Source organism: Amaranthus tricolor, chromosome 5 (genome assembly GCF_026212465.1).
Source record: "Amaranthus tricolor cultivar Red isolate AtriRed21 chromosome 5, ASM2621246v1, whole genome shotgun sequence".
NCBI lineage: Eukaryota > Viridiplantae > Streptophyta > Magnoliopsida > Caryophyllales > Amaranthaceae > Amaranthus > Amaranthus tricolor.
Genome location: NC_080051.1, coordinates 20,065,625 through 20,088,530, shown reverse-complemented (window position 1 = coordinate 20,088,530; position 22,906 = coordinate 20,065,625). Strand labels below are relative to the sequence as shown.

Below are 22,906 nucleotides of genomic sequence, written 5' to 3'. Positions count from 1 at the left end.
AAAATTATAAAAAGATCTTTTATTTAGTTGAATGAACAATCTATAAAAAATAGAAGAGTAAAATATCCTGCTTGCACAATCATTTCCGTCTTTTAATAGATATAATATTTCCTCCGTACTACCAACTAAAATTGGCTCGAAAAATCAAATGTTAAGGGCTTACCTCAATAACCTTGAAATTAAGGGTTTGAGTGCTGCCACTAAAGGCATAAGGAGTGAGATGACCTTTTAAGTTGGATCACAAACCAAGTGATGCCAATCTTACAACATAAATATAATATGTCTTGTCATATTTGATTAAATAAATAATAAATTATTGTATATAAGGAGTACAAGTTTTTCATAATTTCTTTAAAATAATATCAATTTTAGATTAATTTGAATAATATTAACTTATAGGCGTTACTTTAAAATATTTTTTTTTCTAACAAAAGTCAAGATACATGATGCCTACAAAATCTGAGTTTCGGTCAATATCATTTTTGACATTTTATAGACTCTAGGCAAAAAAAAAAAAAAAAAAAAACCATTAACAAATTGAGGTATTAAGTCCTTTTTAACTCTAAACCCAGATAAATGTTTAACTTGTCTATAGTGAGGAACTATTTGTGGTTCTCAACTTTATTCAAGATTTTGTCATCATTCAGCTCTTTTCTCCACAATGTTATCAAACCAAAAGTTAGTATGATTGAGTTCATCAACTTCCTTTAATATCTCAAAGAGCAAGATGATTTACTCACTTTTGGGTCAAAAACCAACAAAGAATGGCATCCCTGTGCTGCTGCATGTGAAAAAGGCCATTTCTTGTATAAAGTATAAGTGTACGTTAGCTGATCTCAATAACACACCACATTTGACTACGGATCAATTTCGGAAAACAGGGGATAAAGCGACCTGCCAGATTAAATATACGAGCTGCCACTTCGACAGGAAAAACAATCCGAACAATCACTACAATTTTTACAATTTTTAGTCGTGACCAGCACTAATCTACATGAACCATGAGAGTTCTGTTAGCTGCTGATGCTATGTCACGTGAGTTAAGAAAGCAAGATAGAACACCCAGGAAAAGTGTAAAAAGTAAAAGAAAAGGGGTAAAAAAAGAAAGTTAATTTAGAGTCTTGATTCTTGAGTTGAGACTACCCCCAAATCTTCTCCAATCTCGAAAACATACATTTGTACTAGGATAAACCAATCTGAATCTCGGCTACGTTGATCTGTATCTATCGCCAAGCTTCAATGCGCTCCCTTGAACTTGCGCAGCTCAGGTTGCTCATAGTCTTTGGCTTTTCAGCGTGGCCTACAGGAGGCCTTTCTGTTAAACTCTCACGATCTTTCTTCATAGTAGCACTCGATAGAAACATGGGTCCTGAATGGATCTTTAGACTGGCTTGTAAACCCTTAAAGGAATGCCAATGAAACGGAGAATCATCAGACTCATCTCCATCTTCGGACTGTTTTGTATCATGCGGGCTGTCAAAAACAGGTTCGTCATCAGATGAGTAGTGCTCGAGTTCTGATCCCTCAGTCTCGTCATGGAGATAATCTCCAAGACACATCTGGGATGGGCTTTGATGGCCACTTTCATCAGAGGGTCCTGCACAGGAAGGAGGAGGAGGGTCTATCCTTGCGTCTTCTCTGTCTCGTAGTCGTTTTGCGATCAGAGTTTTGAGGAAGTTCATCACTTGCACGGCATACATCAATGCAGTCAAAGGATCCGCCATCTACAACATTAGTAATTCATTAAATAAAGAAAACCTTAAATCTATCATGCATCTCAATAACCATCGTATACCGACATAAAACAGATATACAAGTAAGATAAGCAAGTCAAATTTATGAGGTATATACACAGACATACTGACATACGAACATACAGTGCTTCAAGTTGTCCAAACTTTTCATAATTCCAATCAGTGGATTGCAAAAGCAAAACTGAAGCATATTTTTTCAATACAAGTCTAAGCAATCTTGGCACAAAAACTCACCAAATTTGTATTATAGGGGTTCATTCGGGTCATCGGATTGATTTTAGATCAGGTATTTCGGGTCGATTCAAAATCAGATTTTGTGTCCACATTGATTTTTACATAATTTTAAATCCATTTTGAAGTCAGGTTGAAGTCAGGTTCGGTTAGATGGTAGGGTAAATGTCGGGTATTTGGATGTGTTTTCAAAATCTCTACTTCCAACGGAATGACATTTTTCCAATATGCAACTCTACACGTCTAGAAGTAGCTTTGTATAAAGCAGATCCAACCCAACAAATTGTTCAAAACCAATCTACATAAATCCACAAGGTGATACGAGGTGTGCTAACTTATAATTAGCTCGAGCCCAACTGGATCTTCACTGGTCTCAAATTGGGATCTGGCCTGCAATTTATCCACAAAATAACTGCAACAAAGACTTACCTGAAAATGTGAACGACCGAGCCAATCTGTATATATACACATGCTATTGACTCAAATCCAAATTTAACTCGGTAGATATTCGACAAAATCCAGCTTAGTGTCACAAGATCGAATTTGACTTTATTTGTAATTGACCCAAACCGTATATAACTCAAGTGAACTTGACTCAAACCTAATGTTATCCGACTAAAACTTAATCCGTATCCTATATGAATCTACATGAAATCATTTAAACTAAAATGATTCAACCCAAGCCAATGTAACATGAACTTTGACCTTATTTGAACTACTATCTAACTCGGGTTATTATTGATTCAGCATATACCTAGTCTAGACCCCACTGGATAAAACCTTTGAGTGAACCCAAGTCACCCAACATGACTTGAACTCGGTCTAACTTAACGTGGATCAAATTTGATTTTAACTCAAACCCGACTTTAACTTGATCCGCTTGAGTGGCCCTTTAACCCGACTTGTAATCTACTTGACCTGCTAGGCCGCAACTTACCAACATTAAAGTCACCCATAGTCGACACCATTCAACTTCAACCATAGTCAACACCATTCAACTTAATTTAATCCTAACTCATATAATTCAACCTAAAGTTAACTCAAACCCAAAATGACCATAGTACCAACCTAAAATCAATCAATCAAACACAAATTACACAAAGGATAACTGACCCGAACCTGAATCATATTCATCTGACCACATACTGATATTATACTTGACCACTGACCAGAAACCAGAGTTGAACCCTGACCCAACTGTGTATTAAGTATTCACCGTCGTAGATACAAACCAAGATGACTAGAAAATTGCATCGTTTTGGATCAGACCTTTGGTTACATGACATACTTTGGCTCGTGGAATGGCAGAGGAATGCAATGTTACTTGATGATTTTAGACTTGTCAAAAAATGATCTGACAAATGTGAATTTAAGGTAAAGCAGTTAGAACTATCTAATTTGGTAACATTGGCATTGACTTAAGGTATGTTCTATGGTAGTGACCCACAAAAGCCCCTAAGCTTTTTATGATTACAATAATTCGTATCACAAGATATATAAAATAACCAATGTTTATAACAACCAAGCATCCACAATCCAGATCAAGCAATATAATCACTACATACAATGTTGAATCCAAAGGACATACAGTGATTGAAGTACCTGTGTCATATTTGGTGCAAACACCATAGCAATGTTGTGAGCATTCATCTTATTGTACAGTTCTTCTTGAACCACGTCAGCCATCAGGTTGATGGCCCAATCAAGCAAGGCACTCTCTGTTGGGGGAAGCAGTCTCACAAGCTCTACGCAATCTTCTTCAGACTGGCACTGCATGACATCCTCAGGCGCTAAAGGATCTAAAACCCCGGTTGGAAGTTCTCTAAACCAAGCCTAAAGAGCATCCAAAAACGTGGGTTTGTGAGTTTTCCTAACACATAGTATGAAAGTAACAACCAAGACATAATTAAATTTGTAACAGCCTTGAAGAATATTCCAATGCCGCACCTAGGCATGGCCACGGGGCGGGTTACCCGGAACCGAACCGGTCCCGAACCGCTTGGAACCGGATCCGGAACCGGAACCGTTTGCGACAGGTTCCGAACCGCGAAACCGTGAAACCGCCGGAAAAAACCATCGTGAACCGGGTAAAAAACCCGCGGTTTGGAACCGGAACCGGTCCGGGAGAACCGGTCCAACGGTTCCATGGAACCGGTTCTGGAACCGGAACCGGAACCGGTCCGGTTGAACCGGCTCAACGGTTCCGTGGAACCGGGACCGGTCCGGTTGAACCGGCCCACCGGTTCCATGGAACCGGTTCGCCAAAATATGACTGTTTGTTACCGTTAACTAGCCGTTGCATTCTCCTCTATATATACTCATCACTTTCAATCATTTTCATTCACAACTCATCTCTTCTCCTACTCTCTCTACTTACTCTCTCTACTTAATTCTTTAATTACGCAATTATTCTCTTAATTACATAATTAGTCTTTTAATTATTTCTTAATTTAGTTAGTTACATAATTAATTATTTATTTATTTCTTAATTCTATATTTCTATTATTACTTCAATATTATCAATCATGTCTTCATTTTTGAAAAAAGCCACAAAAAAAGTTACTAAAGTGGCAAAATCATTGGGAGGTTCCAGTTCGTCCAAAAGAAAGGCCACTTCTACTCCGTCGGTATCAACAACACCTTCCATTAGTAATTATAATTATGAACATAATTATCCGGAAGGGTACGACCCGGAGTTACATAATTATGCAGAAGAAATGGAAAGAGAAATACAAATTGATGAAGAAGAAGAACAAGAAGAGGAACCAACGACCCCAATTGGGATAAATATATCTCGACAGTCATCAACAAGATCACATGAAGAACAAGGAGAACAACAACAACAAAGACAAGCTCGTGGTAAACGAGTCAATTTCCAAACTATCGGTTAGTTTTATAATTTTATTCTTCAAATTAATTAAACTTTAAATTATTTATTTATTTAATTATAGTTTTATAATTTTAAATTATTTATTTAGATGAAGATGAACCAGTAAGACAACCTTTTCCGGCAATGCCACCTCCTAGTGGTAGAGCTGTTTCACATGTGTGGTCGTATTTCACAAAAGAACCAACCGAGAATCCAGATATTTTCTTATGCACTTGTCAAATTTGTGAAAGTCAAGGAGTAAAGCCCTTAGTTTCATACAGTTTCGCCAGAGGTAAATACTTTTTAAGTTTTTTATACATACTGACATACATAATACATTGATACATTATATATTCATATTTTATAAACATTTATTTATTGTGTTTTGTGAATACGTGTTAGGTGGTGGTACGGGATCTTTTAACAAACATTTGGCAAAGAAGCATGGAATCACAAAAGAAACTCATGCAGCAAGCGGGAGCGGGACCACAAGTGGAAGCCGACAGACACAATGGGACATTCCCATCACAGGTATGCCTTTTAGATACAATCGTAATGACATGATTGATGAATTTTCTAGGTATGTAACTTGTGATGAATTGCCTTTTAACCACGGTGAAAGTAGGGCATACGAGCGTCTCAATAGAAAAACTTTGCAACCACAATATAGAGCAATCCCTAGGAGCACTCTTAAAATACGCACAATTAAATTATACGAATCAATGCGCTATGAATTAGTTGAAATGTTTAAATCGTTTAATGGTAGGGTTAGCATAACAACTGACATTTGGTCTGCTCCCCCACATTTAGAACCTTATATGTGTGTAACAGCACACTGGATAGATCGAAATTGGATTATGCAAAAAAGAATAATTGCTTTTGAGACAATGCCAGAAAGACATACCGGTGAAAACATAAAATATAGATTAGTAGAGCTATGTAGAAAATGGAACTTATTAGATAAAATATTTTGTTGTTCAACTGATAATGCAACCGCGAACATTAAATGTATAGAACTTTTGTTTAACGAACCTGCTTTTAGTTTAATCCTTGGGGGTAGCTTATTACACATACGTTGTTGTGCGCATATAATTAACTTATCTTGCCAAGCAGGCATAAAACAATTAAGTGATTTATTAGAACCAATTAGGGATATAGTGAAATGGCTTAGGATCGGAAAAATAAAAAGACGATATAAACAATTATGTGACCAATACCAACTTAAAAAAGTGTATTGGTCATTAGATACTCCTACACGTTGGGGCTCAACCAACGATTTATTAAGAAAGGCGATTGCTTATCGCCCAGTAATAACACAACTATATAGTGAGTGTACAGATAGTTTCATAGCTGATGACACTTGGGAATTAGCTATAGGTGTACATAACATATTAGAAGCGTATGACCACGCGACTAAGATTTTTTCTTATGTTTATGAACCGAACATTCACTTAGTAATAAGTGAATGTATTACTATTTTTTATCATCTCCTTAAATATACACATGAAGATACTAACCCAAAATTGAGGCCGATTCTTGCAGATATGATGGAAAAATGGCAAGCATATTTTACCGATTTTCCTTATATTTATGGAATCGCAACCATTTTGGACCCACGTTTTAAAACTGAGGTCCTTACTAAAGTAATAGGATTTTATTATCAATCGTTAGATCGCCCGTCTACTGATGTACATAATTATGTAGGAACATGTAAAAAATATTTAGCAGAACTCTATGATTTTTACGCTAGTGTATATAACCCGAAACGCGATATGTCTAGGCGTGCTAGCGTTTCGGCACGTCCCTCTTACTATAATTCGGTAATAGCTAACATAATGACTCAAGATGATAGTTTTCTAGGATCATCTTCTTCTTCCTCGACCTCATATTTAGAACTAGATAGTTATCTTAAACACCACTTTGAAATAGACCAAAGTATCTATGATATTTTGGAGTGGTGGAAAGAAAAATCTGTTAAATTTCCCATTTTATCGAGAATTGCAAAGGATATCCTTGCAATTCCCGCGTCAACAATTGCGTCGGAGTCTGCTTTTAGTGCAGGTAGAAGAGTTTTGGACGAAAAACGATCTCGTCTTGCTCCACATAGTATTCAAATATGTGTTTGCAAGAAAGATTGGGATCAAGCGGAGATTCGAACACAAGGACTAAGGAATGATGATGATCAAGACGACGATGATGATCCATGGATGATGATGGATACATCTGCATCATCGTCAGGAGGAGAGTCAGCGGAAGCATCTAATCAACCACATGATGATGACGAAGACGAATAGGATCAATCCGACAAACGACAACGATAAATCAACATTCAACAACTATAAATAAAAGGTATGACAAAGAACTACGTGGGCTTTGATTCCTTCGGGATACGTAGGCAGCTTAGTATTCATTTGGGTACTAGGTTCAAGTCCATTTTCTCCCTCTTTTTTTATTAATCATCTTTATCGACATTATCATTGATTCGTTTCTTATTAATTTATTTTTTTCATTCTTTTTAGTAAATATTTCAATAACGATGACAACTTGACATGCAATAAATTTCGCTAATAATCAAGTAATCATCAAAGGTACGTCCGCGATATTATAGTATTTTTTTATTATATAAATATTTAAAGAAAAAATAAAAATGGAATCGATGGTCCGACCCGCCCGTCCCGTGAGTTGGAACCGCCGGAACCGCCTCATGAACCGTTTGGAACCGCCCGGAACCGGAACCGTTCGCGACAGGTTCCAAATGGAACCGGAACCGGGTGGAACCGGAACCGGATGGAACCGGAACGGAACCGGACCAACCCGGACCGTGGCCATGCCTAGCCGCACCAAAGACTAATCTGCTCAAGAAAAGTTGTTAAGCGAGAAAATGTAATCAACCAGAATTTATGGAACATATCACATCAGCAGTATGACTTACGAGATTCTAAACTGGACACAATAAGATGCACGTAAATGATAAAAAGATCACTTGTCCATGGCTAGCAAAATCATACCTTGATAAGGCCAGCTAGACAATGAACATCTATGTCGTCCGGTATAAAACCACCATTCAGTTGGTCTCTAACAAATTCCTCTTGATTGTTGTCTGCGGTGATTCTAAAAATTCCTTCCTCCTACAATAAGAGAATTGACACTGTTAATGTGGAGACCTCAATTGAAGAAATATACATGAGAATAATGCATTAGAAAGTAGCAATTACTAACAATTGAATTATCTCCGACAACCATAATGATATCATTCAGATTATTTAAGAGTAACAATGCAAAAATGCACGAGATAGTAGTACCTGCAAGCCTCCTTGAGCATAGAGACGCCTTTGCATCAATATTAGTATTGTCGGCACACAATTGCCTCTAGAGTCATATGAGAGCTGCATGGATTCAGTGGAAACACCAAAAACTGATGTACTGCAAAGGTAAATAAAGACTGGATAAGAAACAGAAAATAAAATTTAGCTTTAACATCAGAGAAAAAATCTGGTATATTTTGCACAAACAAAAAATTCACAAGGACAATAATTCAAGGGTACAAGTGAAGTAATAGAAAGAATGTGATCTATCCAGCAAAAGCAAACAATCTTAACCTTACATAGATGGAGGAAAATATTGTGCTAGGACAATACTCTAAAAAACGATAATCTAGAGAAGTATAAGGGGAACGGGGAAGTAGAAACCAACTTCAAAACAAAGAAGACCACCTCAAGAAAAATTATGGGTGATGGGGGAGTTAGACAATAACAATTCACGAATCTAATGACTAAGGATTCCTCAGCAGTTTTATAATGAATTTGAATCCACAATTTCCAAGTTTAATGTCAATACAGAAAATAATCAGATCGACTTTGAACTGGCATTACATATTAGAGACCTCAAATATTGGGATCATATCTTTCAATTTCACCCAAATGTAAGCATGAAAAATACGCAAGCCAGAATGATCTTTTAAAATAATAACACTTTGACAGTAAAACATGATAGCGAGAATCATCCTTAAACCTTCCATTTCAAACTCTTCACAATCCTATTGTAAATCTTTTTTGTCTATCAAAAATTCTCATCCTTAGGCTTGTAGGATGAGTTCCCTGTATTCAACAATGATTCTATACATGTAAAAATCTCTTGGACATTTCCATTGACCTCTAAAGATGACCAAATATAAACTTACATAACATTCAAAACATTAATACGGCACACCATCAACGTCATCAATCCTCAACCAACGATCTTGCAATGTAGATGATCTTTAAAAATAACAGCACTTTGACAATAAAACATGATTGCGAAACATCCTTAAACCTTCAATTTCAAACTCTTCACGGTCCTAATATAAATCTTTTTTGTCTATCACAAATTCTCATCCTTAGGCTTGTAGGATGAGTCCCCTGTATTCAGCAATGATTCTATACATGTAAAAAGCTCTTGTACATTTCCATGGACCTCTAAAGATGACCATATAAAAACTTACAGAACAGCCAAAACATTAATAGGGCACACCATCAACTCGATCAATCCTCAACCAAATGATCTTGCAATGTAAATAATCAGAGTCATTTGATCACAAATGTAAACATACAAAGTACACATATACAGCCTAATTTTTAAGTTTTACTACCCAGATCAAATCTTGTTGCATAGCTAAGTCAACCTCCTTTCAATCGCCCGAACGCAAAAGTCATTACCCATGTGTCATTCAAAAAAACAGGCAGCAGAACAAACTTCAAAGCATATTAGTACTTTCATGCCAATACAAATAACCAAATGTTGTTATGTAAGCAAAAGAAGTACCCCTTCCTATGACGATTATATGTTTCAAATTTGGGCATCAATAATTCGTCATTTAGTTTATAGCTTCTGTATGAAAATAAATACCCAGTTCCAGATATATATCATGCTCACATCATATAACACAAAAAAAATTGAGCTTTAATCCTTAAAATATCAAATCCCAGATTTAAAAATCACATTTTTGTTACATTGTTCACAAATCAAAAATACCCAATTTCATTATTCACTAATATGAATCACATCATGCCTAAATTGACCAAATTAGAAAAGAATGAACATATTTTTCTAATAAACTCACAATTAACAAAAACCAATTCACATAACACACAAAATCAAAAACCCACATTGAATCATCCATCAAAAATACTACATTCCACATAAAAGCCTATAAATAATAAAGATTATACCCAATAACAGCAAATGTATCACCTTGCACTAGGAGCCCTTCTAGGAACTTCAGGTTCAAACTCAACAGGCAAACCTAAGAAGCCATCAAACCTATCAAAGGTAACATGAGCCACGTGGCGAACATTGGTTGGCCAACTAATATCCATAGCAGCAGAACTATGAGCAGTAGTACTGCAACTAATCAAAGATTTTCTAAACAAAGCTACAAGAAGGGCTAAGAAAGAAAGTTCTTCCCTTTCTTTCTCTCTCCGCTTCAACTCTTCTCTTTCTTCAATCCCTCTAATACTGTCACTTCTCTCACTACAATCACATTCACATCCACAATCTACAGAATTTGTATTAGGGTTTTGATTATAAGGATGTGTTTGGCAACAAAATAGAACATCTGAAGGGGTACTTGAGGAAGATGAAGGGAAATGAGATGGAGAATGCTGTAGTACTTCTGTCATTGCCATCAATCTATTGGGTACCCAAAATATTCCTCAAAAAAATTAAAAAATTAGGGAAATTCGGATGAAAGTTTCAAAGATCAAATCTTCTTCAAATGGGATTTTTTTGAAATGGGATTTATGAGAAAGAAAGGGATGTAAAAGGGGATTTGGAATGATTAAAAATGGAGGACGTGGGAGACATGAAAGAAAGAGAAAATGGAGGATTACATCAAAGATGAGTGCTTTTTCTACAGTTTTGCAATTGAAAAAGTTGAATAAGTAGAGAGAGATGATGAGAAGAAATGGAAGTTTGGAGGTAGTTTGTTCTTGAGTATATTTAATTTAATTGGAGTAAATTATTCAATTAATGAGACAATTTATTATTTTCAACTTTTGCGTTTATATAATTTAGATGGACCACTTGTATTACTAGAGTAGATTTATTTTTTGTACGTATTTATTTAATTGGATTTATTTATATTTGGATATTTGGATATTTAGATGTATTTATTTTTTTTCAAAAACATTTTTCTTCCCTCCAAAACATATAATTTGGGGTTGTGTTTGATGTTTGTGGTCTTGGCTACTTGTCCGTAAAAGAATTAGTGAATCAATGATTAAACAAAGGATAATTAGAAAAAAAAAAATTCACTTTTAGTTTTAGGTTTTTAAAATCATCATTTTTTTCAATAAATTCAACTAATTTTTTATATATTAATTATCATATAACATATTTCATATGATATCCAAAAATTTTAAAAAAATAAAAAAATATCGTAACAACTAATAACGAGCTTTAATTTTGAGGTAGATTTTGTTTCTTTTGTTGGGTGGATCACATTACACTAAATCAAATTTACATAAATGCTATGTTCTAAATTTAGTTATAATTCATAATTATTAAGTATTGATAATATAACTGAATACATACTTTGGCTTTATTTGATATTTAACATATTTTATTTTTTGGAGAATTGTTTTAGTTTGGATCGAATTTTATGCCCTCCAACTTTTATAGGATATATTTCAATCATTTTAAACGATGAGATTTAAAGTACTTTTTATTTTGTGGTTTCTTATATGTGTTAGACTATTGATCAGATAAATGAGAAAACTATTTTTTCGGTGTGACTGTCTACGTGACACTATGCTTTGTGAAGAAGAAGACATAAGATTCACGACGAATCGTCATGGCCTAAACCTACTTGCCATGACAAGTCGTTGAACAAATAAAAGAACTGTAATTCGGAGACGGAAGGTCATGACGAGTCATCATACAAGTGTAGGGTTGTCTTTGACCTAACGCAAGGTAGACATTTACTCTAAGCCACACAATGAAATTGTGGGAAAGAGTGATAGAGAGGAGAATTAGACAAGAAATGGTTATTAGAGAGAACCAATTCGGTTTTATACAAGGATGGTCAACTATTGAGGCAATTTATGTTTTGAGGAGACTGATGGAGAAATATAAGGAGTGAAAGAAGGATCTACATATGGTGTTCATTGAGTTGGAGAAAGTGTATGATAGCATAACACGACGTGTCATCTGGGATAGCCTCAAGGCTAGAGGTATTTCTTCAGTGTACATTGAGGCTATATAGGATATGTATGACAGAGTTTCGACTAACATTCAAACACCGTTGGGGATACAGAGCCCATTCATTTTTACTATCATTATGGAAGAGATTTCTAAATCTATTTGGGAGACGGTACCGTGGTGCATGCTATTCGCTGACGACATAGTGCTGGTAGCATAAACAAGAGAGGAGGTTAGTAATAAATTGGATGAGTGGAGGGAAGCTTTAGAAGGTAAAGGGTTGTGCATTAGCCGTACGAAGACCGAGTATTTGCGCTGTGACTTTAGTGGGACATCAACCAGAGGTGTTCATTGATGAAGCATGCAGTTGTTAAAAGTACGATCAAGTACAAGTATTTGGGATCGATCATCCAAAGGGATGGGGAGATTGACGGAGATGTAAATCATCGTATACATGCGGGTTGGCTCAAGTGGCGAGCAGCCACTGTAGTTCTATGTGATAGGAAATTCCCAAGCAAGTTAAAAGGAAAATTCTACCGGGCGGCAATCAGACCTGCTCTGATATATGGGACCGAATGTTCGCCTGTAAAGAAGATTTTTGAACATAAGATGAAAGTTATAGAAATGCGTATGCTGAGGTGGATGTGTGGGCACACATTGATGGATCGAATTAGGAATCAAGAGTTCAGGGATAAACTAGGGGTAGCCCCCATTTCTGGAAAAATGCGCGAAAATATATTGAGGTGGTTTGGACATGTGCAGAGAAAGACTTTCGACGCCCCTGTAAGGAGGGTAGAAAGCATTATAGTAGAGGGTAAAAGGAGTCGAGGAAGACTCAGAAGAACTTGGGATGAGCAAATAAAAGTTGCTGCATGAGTTAAACCTCTCTGAGGGCCTGATTAGGGATAGGGGTAGTTGGAGGTGTCATATCCATGTTTTAAACTACTGATGTCCTCTTAGATTACCTTTTGGTGTTCTTGCCCTCCTACGTCTCTCGTTTATTTATTATTAGTTTTTTTGTTTTCTTTTTTCGTAGTTGGTTCTACTATTTATTTTATTTATAGGCTTTTAATTTATCTTTACTGTATAGTTACGTCTCTTTATTTTCTCGAGCCGGGGGGCTCCCTTGGCCGCGATCTCCTTTATGGGTATGAGTTACCGCCGTCTTTCCCTCCCCAAACCCTGTCCATAGTTTTTTTATGAGCGGGATACACTGGGTAGGATGATGATACTGATGGTGATAGGACATAGTACACCGTTTGTAAAATTGTAACTTTACTTTAGTCCAATAGCTCAGTTTTGGCATGTATTATTATTAGATTATTTATTTTATCTATTAAGGAGTATACAACATGTCTATATTTATAAGATAATTGTAATATATACGGGTTCGTTTTCAATTATTTTGCCAAACATCCATTAAAAGTCAGAATAAACCCTTTGTAGAAAGGTCATATTTATTTAATTTTGCTTAAACCTATAAAATATCAGAAAACGACACTCCACAAGTGGAGTGTAGCACCCCGAGATTTTCTGCCGTCATTAATTAATATTTTAATAACTTTTGAGGATTTTATAATTATGTTAAATTAATTTTGAAGTAGTTTTAATAAATTCCTTTCATATACGAATTTAAATATTAACATATATTTATATTAAAAATACAATTACGATTTCTAAATAATTAAAGAGGTTTGAATCAAAATAATTATTTTATTAAAATGTATGAGCACACGAAGGTGAGTTTCTTAGTTAGGCCTCGCAAGAAGATGAACTTAGGTAAACAAATAAATAAATAAGTATATAAATAAAATAAATAGGATAAGTTAGGGTTTTAAATGGGTATTACTCCCTCCCTCACTCAATTCACACGCCTCACTTCCCTCTCTTCTCTTCTCTCTTACATCCCTCTCCTTCACGGTTCAGTAGCAGCCCTAGCACCACCAGGCCACGCCTCCACTGTAGCCACCAGCAGCCAACAACCACCAACATGCTGCGTTCTCCCCCCACCAACAGCAGTTGAGCTGCACCTTAAACAACCACCAGCAGTGGCTGTGATGGCCAATTGTGCAACCTCCACCATCACACACACTCACCACCACCACACCAACTACTTGCCCCTTCACATCTTCTCTTATTCCCCCTTGTAAGCATCTTTCCTTTCCCTGCTTTGATTTCCTTGTTTTTAATTAAAATTTATCAAGATTATGGATTGTGTGTTGATTGCGTATCAATTTTTTTTATTTAATCTTATTGTGGGTAATATCAAAGATGTTATCTTTGAACAATAAATTGATTAGGGTTTAATTTAGGGATGAAATTTTAATGGTGTGTACTCTTATGTTATATGTTGGTGGTGCGACGATTGATTGGATAATTTCATAATTTTGTTTTAAGGCTTAGTTATGTTAGTTATGATTATGATATATTTAGTTAGTAATGATTTTGATTATAGTTGACTATAGAAATGGTTTTGGTTGTTAATTGGGAGTAGTAGTTGCTAATTGTTGTGACTTGATTGTTGTGAATTACAAGTACTCTTAGTAGGTCGTCATTGAAGTTATGAATGCATAATTTAGCAAAGCCAAGAGGTTGTCAACTTATCGTCGTTGGTTGCTAAAGTTACCTGTCGTGTCGTTTTGATTATAGTTCTTTCTAGCTTCGGAGAACGTAACAAATGATATCGTGATTCGATAACTCTTAAATTTGCCTTATTATTGTATAGTGTGTTATATTAAAGTTGTAAAGCTTAGTTGTGATTAGTTATTTTTGGGTAATGCGAACCGATATACTCAAAATTAGTTGACGAAAAGGAACGATTCATATATGCTTTTGCTTTTAAATTGGTTAAAAGACTTATGTTGTGTTGAGTTGATGATTTTGACTTGTATTGAATGAGTTGTGTACGTGCTAGAGTAATCAAAAAACTCATGTTGAATAGGTGATAATGGTTACTTTGGTAATAAGTTGGTATGACAAAGTAGTTAAGGGGATTTATTAGTTTTATTCCTAACTTGTATAGGTTTCCAGTTCATAAGAGGAAAATAGAACCTTAGTTGGGTGAATTTTGTAACTTTTGGTCGTGCAGTGATGCTTACAGGTTCGTACACGTAGTAACGAACCCTTATATACAATTTGCTTTAAGACATTATTGTTTATTGTGATAATATACATTGCATCGAAACTATGAGATACTGGTGCGTATACTTTATATGAAGAGCTATCAATTATGAAATCCTTGCGCTTAGAATAGTTTTAGAGAATGAATGTGTTAGTAGGAGGCGGGGACCACCCCCTTATTTATTTAAGAATTGGATTATGCCTTACTTGGAGTTAGAATGACTCCTTTATAGTGAATTTCATATTTTTCTGAGTGGCTCAGTGGGTTTTGGTAGTCGAAAATGGGAGTTATTCCCATTTGATAAAGTATTAGATTATGATTAGCTGGCGTGACTCAACTGGATTATGTGCGGTTGATTTAGTAGTCCCTAGGTGAGATCCGACAGGATCATCGTAAGGGGGGTATGAGCATGCTTTTGTCATTAGGCGCCGGGTGGCTGATACCGCCCCTTGACCGAGGTGTTACCATGTGGGCCTTGCAAACCCCAATATGGTGGCCTCTTCATTGGATGATTACCCCAGTGTGTTAGTTTTTCCCGAAGGTAGGACCCGAGAGGGTCAACTGGAGGGGGTATGAGCTCATACTTTGCCATGGGCGCCGGATGGCCGATAATGCCCTTGGCTGTGTCACTATGCCAGGAAGTAGAGAAAAGTTCCACTGATAGAAAGTTATTCAGTGATAGAAAGTTTATTCATTGATCGAAAGTTATTTATCGATAGAAAGTTCATTCTTTGATAGAAAGCTTACACATTGATAGAACATTTACTCATTAACAAAAATTTACTCATTGACGGAATAGTTTATGCTAGTGAGAAGGGTGCCTAAGTTATGTTACCTCAAGGGTACTACAGACTATGATCACACTTACCTTATGATAGACAAGCTCTATAAGGTTGTGTTAGGTATTTTGTTAATGCCTTGGTTGAGTTGATACTATGCGTATTATGCAAGAGTTTATGTTTTCAGAAGAGGAGTGTGAAGACCTACATTCTACCCAAGAACACATGGTTCGGGTTGGAAAGAACGTAATGAGATTAAGAAGTATATGTGGCCGATAAACGGTTACTATCTGTGCTTGTGTCTTATGAAATCATCTTATGTTGATTTATAATATAATGTTATCTAGTAGTTGGCCTTATTATATTTGATGCTAGTTACTGATGTGTACATCTTTGTGTTTATGTTGATTGTTGATGACTTTCTATGATTGTCTTGCTATGACACATTGGCCTTGGTCTAATGTCGAGCAGCAGAAGGATCATAGACAGGTATAGTAGGTATTGGAGTTTATTTCGCATTGCCTTGCATTGGAGGATAGTGATTAGGGCAAAGCATAAGCTGTATCATACCGTTATCTTTCGATTTTGTAGCTCTTGTTTATCTTTTGTAAACTTTGGTTGTAGATGTTTTGTTATGAGGCCTTGTGTCCTCCCTTGTATATTTGTATTTTCGCTGCGTAGTTTATAACTTTGTATGGTTTTAAAGAGTTAAGTCATTTTAAAACACAAGCGTTGACACTAGAACCACGATCCATGCTTGGCATGTTGATTTGAGAAGCCGGCGACGAATTATTCCGGTGTGATATAGTTTTGATAGGCCGTTGATGCCTTTACTTTATTAAATTCTAAATAACTTTTGTTTTTCTACAAAGGCGCACAGTTTTAGGGCAGATGCTGTCGAAATTTCCACTCACCTTTTTAAAGTTAATGTTCAACATTTATTCAAATTTTTTTCCTTTTCTTTTATGTAACACCTGAATTTCCTCCCGTCCTTTACGGTTTTGGTTTCGTACAAGGGGTTGGAAATTCAGGTGTGTTACATGGAGAAAATCCATTTTAAAGACAAAAGGTCATGACGAATCGACGCACTCAATGACATATGCAGGTAATGCAGCCCTAAGGAGTTAGGGGTAAATGGGGTATATATGAAAAAGAATCTTGTATTTTTTTTAATTTAATACTTCTATTATTTCTAAGTATATTTTATTATTGGAAAAATTGTTGGGAATAATCCAATCTATTTTCCATTACCTACCAATAATCCCACCTTTTGAAATTTTTATAAATAATCCAATCTTTGTTTTCAATTTGTTGCCAATGGACCCTTCAGAAAGACCTGCTATACCAGGTTATTCTCATCTTTTGTCTTCTGTACAATAATCCAACCTATTTCCTATTACCTATCAATAATCCCACCATTTGAAATTTTTATTAATAATCCAACCTTTGCTTTCAGTTTGCTGCCAATGGACCCTTTAAGAAGCAAATTGAAATTGCTATTATTTCCGAAGCATAAACTTCATCATTGTATTAATAGTAATTTTCTTTACATACATATCCCATCAACATTGTGGCTTACAAAATATCATCCACGAAGGATTAAGGCTACATGCGTTAGTTAACTAGTTTTCTAAATACAAAATGATTAGATTAGTTTTCTAAACTTCATCTAGAGGTTGATTTAGATAAGAGGTCCTGCACTTGTGGAAAGTGGGATTTGAAAGATATTCCTTGTCGTCATGCAATAGCTACTATATTATACAAGCGTTTCGATGTGTCTGCCTTTGTTGATAAATGCTATACAAAGGAGGCTTACCTAGAAGCATATAGTGGATCCATACCACCTTTAGCTGGTGATAGGTATTGGCCTAAAATGAATACCACCCTCCTCCCCCCTCCCATTAAACTTGGCCCAGGTAGACCTAGAAAGAACAGGAGGAAATCTGCCCATGAGGATCCTAAAAAACCTGGGAAGTTGACTAGATATGGACTACAAATGTCATGTAGGGTATGTGGTTTATTGGGACATAACAAAAGGAAATGTCCTGATAAGGACACAATTAGGGAACCCTCACCCCCACCAAAGAGAGGAAGGGGTAGACCTAAAAAGGTTGTTGCTACTCCTTCAACACAATCCACAATCGCTCATGAAATCTCTGCTCAACCCAGTCAATTAGGAAGGCGAAATAAAAGTGTAAGGGGAGGTCAAGGCAGTAGAGGAAGAGGTGGCAGAGGTGTGATGAACAAGGTAATTATTTTTTTTTTCTTTCTTTTATCTAGATAGCAAATACATTTAATCATGTTAATAATTATGTTTATTTAACTTCATTCATGCAGGGTAGCATGGCAAGGTCAATATCTTCACAAACATCTTAAAAAGTGGTCATTTGTTAAACGCAAGCATCTACCTCGAGTGTACCAAAGAATGTGTAGTTACTTGAGTTAAATTTGTTCGACAATGTAATTATTTTTGCTATATATTTTGTAAGCCATTTGTAATTGGCAAACTTATCTAATCATTTTGTAAGCCATTTTGTAATTGGCCAACTTAACTAAGGCATTTTGTAATTGGCTAACTAATCTAATCATTTTGTATTTAGAAAACTAGTTAACTAACGCATGTAGCCTTAATCCTTCTTGGATGATATTTTGTAAGCCACAATGTTGATGAGATATGTATGTAAAGAAAATTACTATTAATGCAATGATGAAGTTTATGCTTTGGAAATAATAGCAATTTCAATTTGCTTCTTAAAGGGTCCATTGGCAGCAAACTGAAAGCAAAGGTTGGATTATTAATAAAAATTTCAAATGGTGGGATTATTGATAGGTAATAGGAAATAGGTTGGATTATTGTAAAGAAGACAAAAGATGAGAATAACCTGGTATAGCAGGTCATTTTCTGAAGGGTCCATTGGCAATATATTGAAAACAAAGATTGGATTATTTATAAAAATTTCAAAAGGTGGGATTATTGGTAGGTAATGGAAAATAGATTGGATTATTCCCAACAATTTTTCCTTTATTATTTTATCATTAGTTCTTTTTTGGAAATTACAAATAACTAAAAAAATATTAATTGTTTTCAATTTCTATGCTATATTCTCTTGAAAAGCTAAAATTATTGATTGTAAATAAAATTTGTTAATTTTTATGTACAACTTTAAGGGCAGTAAATTTCATTATTCATAATTTAAAATTAAGATTATTATAGAATAAAAAAGTGAAATGTGGGATTCTTCTATTTTTCCAAAATTTAAATACAGATAATGTAAACCAATCCTTAAACTTCGCCACCATTTTCATTTTATCGCCACCCCTATTTTAATGAATTGACGAAAATGTCTCAGGACTTAAAATTTGTTATATACACTCCAATCTCACCAAATAACACCTTTATCACTCTAAAAACACTAAATCAAAACTTAAAATTTGTGGAGTTAAAGCTAAGGGATTCAAAACGCAAACAATAATTCGAAGTATTTTCTAAACGAATTTATTTTTTTTAAAAAAATAAGGAAGACGAGTCGCTCGCGACTCCTCCTTTTAATTTATCACGGAGTTTCTTAGTATCGGATAAGAAGATCCAACTGTTCGAATAACATTGGCTCTGATATCAAGTGTAACGGACTGTTCTTTTCTAAATATATGTTTAATATAATATAATAGTAAGTAATGCTAAAGCGGAAGTTTATCGAGCCGTGATTATTGCGAAAAAAACAGTATTTTCAAAAAAAACAACAAAACTTAAAACATTAAAAATATAATTTTACGTATTACATCTTGCTTTAATACATAATTATTATCGTTATTACATATCCATTATATAAATTACATACATACTATATCCTACTATCACATAGACGATACAATAGCTTCTTAATCTCATGTAAAGTCACCAGCAGCATCTGATCCCATTGTAAGGGAAAAACCGATGGGAATCGGTCAGCTAATAAGCCGAGTATAAAAACTTGCCAGCATAATACAAGTATACAAATATGTGCATTTCAATAAGTTATATGCAAAATGATTTATGCAATATAGAGGATTCTTTTTTTTTTTTTTTGTTGATGTTAATTTTAAAATGTAACTTCTAATCGTTCTGCTTGAGTACTAGGGCGTGATTTACTAACACTTTTGCTTGAGCGTTAGGGCATGGAATCTAATTATTTATTTAATGAATTAATGCAACACATATGATCTTTGTTTGATATATATAAGTGCCTGTTAAGGTGAAGTAAACCAAAACCCCTAACTTAGTGGGAGTCCTCACTCCTCCAATACAATGTTGCTCGAGCCACAGGTCAGGTTAAATAACCTTACTGTGTTCGCCGTATTTTATGTGCCAGAAAACACATCCCACGATTTTTACATGCCGAAAGCATGGTTCGATATTTCCTTACTATCAAGCCTTTTTATTATCATATTACTGTTTTCATATAATTGCAACATTACAATAACATGTAATAGAAATAAATTTATAACAATTTAAATATAAATAATAATTTATTAGAAGACTAAACCAAAAGTTAAATGGGTCTTTAGCATTTATTTATAGATTAATTTTCAATTAACTTTATTGATTTTTTAATAATCAATTTCTTAAATGTCTATTTATTATAAATGATAAATAAATAATTCCGTCATAAATAAATACTAAAACCATCTTAAAAAGGACATATTGGGTTTATTATAGATCCTAGCACATTTATCCAAATTTTAAGAAAATAAAATTTTATTTTATTTAACTAATTTCTTAGTAGCTTAGTTTTAGATTTACTACATGAATAATTAATTTCCTTAATATTAAAATCCAAAAAAAAGATTTTAAAAATTAAATTAATATTAAATGATTTCTTGTATATTTTTATTCACCAAAATAAAAAAATTTTAATTATTTTTTCACTTTTCTTTCTTTTCGCCTCTTATAACAACTTATATTATTAATTTATTTCTTTAAAATTTAAATATCACAAAATTTCATAAAAACTATTTAAATAAAAAATTTAATATGCGGTAACAGTAAAATAAATTATTTTTCCAGAATTATTTATTTTTTAACCCAAATTATGAATTTCCTTTTTTTTGCGTTTTTTAGCAAAAATTTATAATATTATTTATACTCAACTATAATTCACAAAATTAATATACAAATTATATCTCATATATATATATATATATATATATATATATATATATATATATATATATATATATATATATATATATATATATATATATATATATATATATATATATATATAGACACACACACACACACACACACACACACACACACACACACACATATATATATATATATATATATATATAGCAAAAAATATTAATATTTACTATTTTAATTAAAATTATTTCAGATTATGCGGTTTTAAAAAATTAAAATGAATAAATCATATAAATTAATTTACAATGAATTAAATCACAAAAAATTACAGAAAATTTAATTTATATATTATAAACACATATAAAATTATGGGCATAATTTTATGTAAATAAATATATATAAGAATTTATACCTTAATAATTTCACTATTAATCGGTTTCCTTATTTGTAGAATTTCTAGCCACAAAATTAGCTTCCTTCCCTTGAATTTCTATAGTTAATACTAACTATTATTAGGAGATTTTTGAGGATTTTTAGGAATTTTTCTAAGGTTTTTTAGAGACTTTTATGGAATTAGTTTTTAATTTTTGATTTCTTCCTTTGTTTTTTTTCCTACGGTTGCTCTAATGCATATATATAGAACTTAATTAATCATTATTTTTTTTTCTTAATGTAGAAGCAAAAAAAATAGAGATGAGGCAAAAAAAAATAAAAATCCTTAACATCATGCCACCTAGTTCTATTTTATGTCAACTCGAAAGGGTTTTAAGATATTTTATATTTGTTTTTTTTAATTATTATTTATTTTACTATTTTTTAAAACTTTTTTATCATAAAATAATATAGGAAATAAAAAGATTAAGTTATTATAGGTAATTTAGCTAGAGTTAATATTTAAAATACAATATAATTATTAAACCGAGAGAGAGGAAAATAAGAATTTTGAATTACCAAATATAATTAAATTAAAACTTATAATTTACGTCTAAAATTCTATTATAAGAGAAATTAAATATTAAAATAAATCAAGAACTTAAGAAAAATTGGAATAAAATTCGGAACCGAATTAGAAATAATAAAACGAAACGATGATTGAATTCGTCAAAATATTTAAGATTAAGAAAAAGGGTCTATTACAGAACGACCGTTCTATTCATAGTCGACCAGGTAGCCACCATCGATTCCCATCTGTTATCAAATTCGGCGAGTGTAGAACTGTTAACTAAAGGGGTTCCATCTAGTTTTCCTGAATATCTGCCCTTGTTGATTTCTTTTCCCGCCACACAATTTGTCCACCATGTTCTTTACGTCATTAGCAATATGCCATACGCATAATAAATGTCGTACATCTACATTAAAAAGAAGATTGTACATAATTAAGATATATTCAATAAATAGAACGACAATAACTAATCAACACAACCTTTTTACTTGGGAAGACATCACGAATAGTTGCAGATAAACCCTCGTCTCGATCAGTTACGATTACGCTGAGAGCCTGAGCTCTGTCTAAAATATCTCTCAATCCATCCAACACCCATGAATATGACACAGCCGCCTCATCTCGCATCAAACAAAACGCAACCAAGAAGTTGTGATTGGTTGGCGTTATTCCAATTATTTCACAAAGCGGCCACTTTTGTTTGTTTGTTTTGTAAGTTGTATCTATCAACACAACATAGGGCTACGTACGTATCATCTGGATGGAAGTAGGATTTGCGACTAATAATCTACTCAATTACCCTTTACTATCCAAGTCTGTCCAAACCACGTAATTGATAGGGTAAATTTTAATACCCGCAAGCGCACGGTTGACGTGTAGTCGCGGGTCAAACACAAGGAGGCGAGTTA

At 34.0% G+C, this 22,906-nt stretch overlaps 1 protein-coding gene across 1 annotated transcript; it reads right to left on the bottom strand.

Moving 5' to 3' along the window:
* Nucleotides 1-868: 868 nt before the first annotated feature.
* On the bottom strand, nucleotides 869-10,905 carry LOC130812576 (rho GTPase-activating protein 5-like). Its single transcript, XM_057678089.1, has 5 exons — nucleotides 10,084-10,905; nucleotides 8,157-8,277; nucleotides 7,863-7,982; nucleotides 3,588-3,818; nucleotides 869-1,724 (listed from the first exon to the last, which is right to left on the bottom strand). The coding sequence occupies exons 1-5, from the start codon at nucleotides 10,515-10,517 to the stop codon at nucleotides 1,224-1,226; spliced, it is 1,407 nt and encodes a 468-aa protein (XP_057534072.1). The 5' UTR covers nucleotides 10,518-10,905; the 3' UTR covers nucleotides 869-1,223.
* Between the last annotated feature and the right edge of the window lie 12,001 nt (nucleotides 10,906-22,906).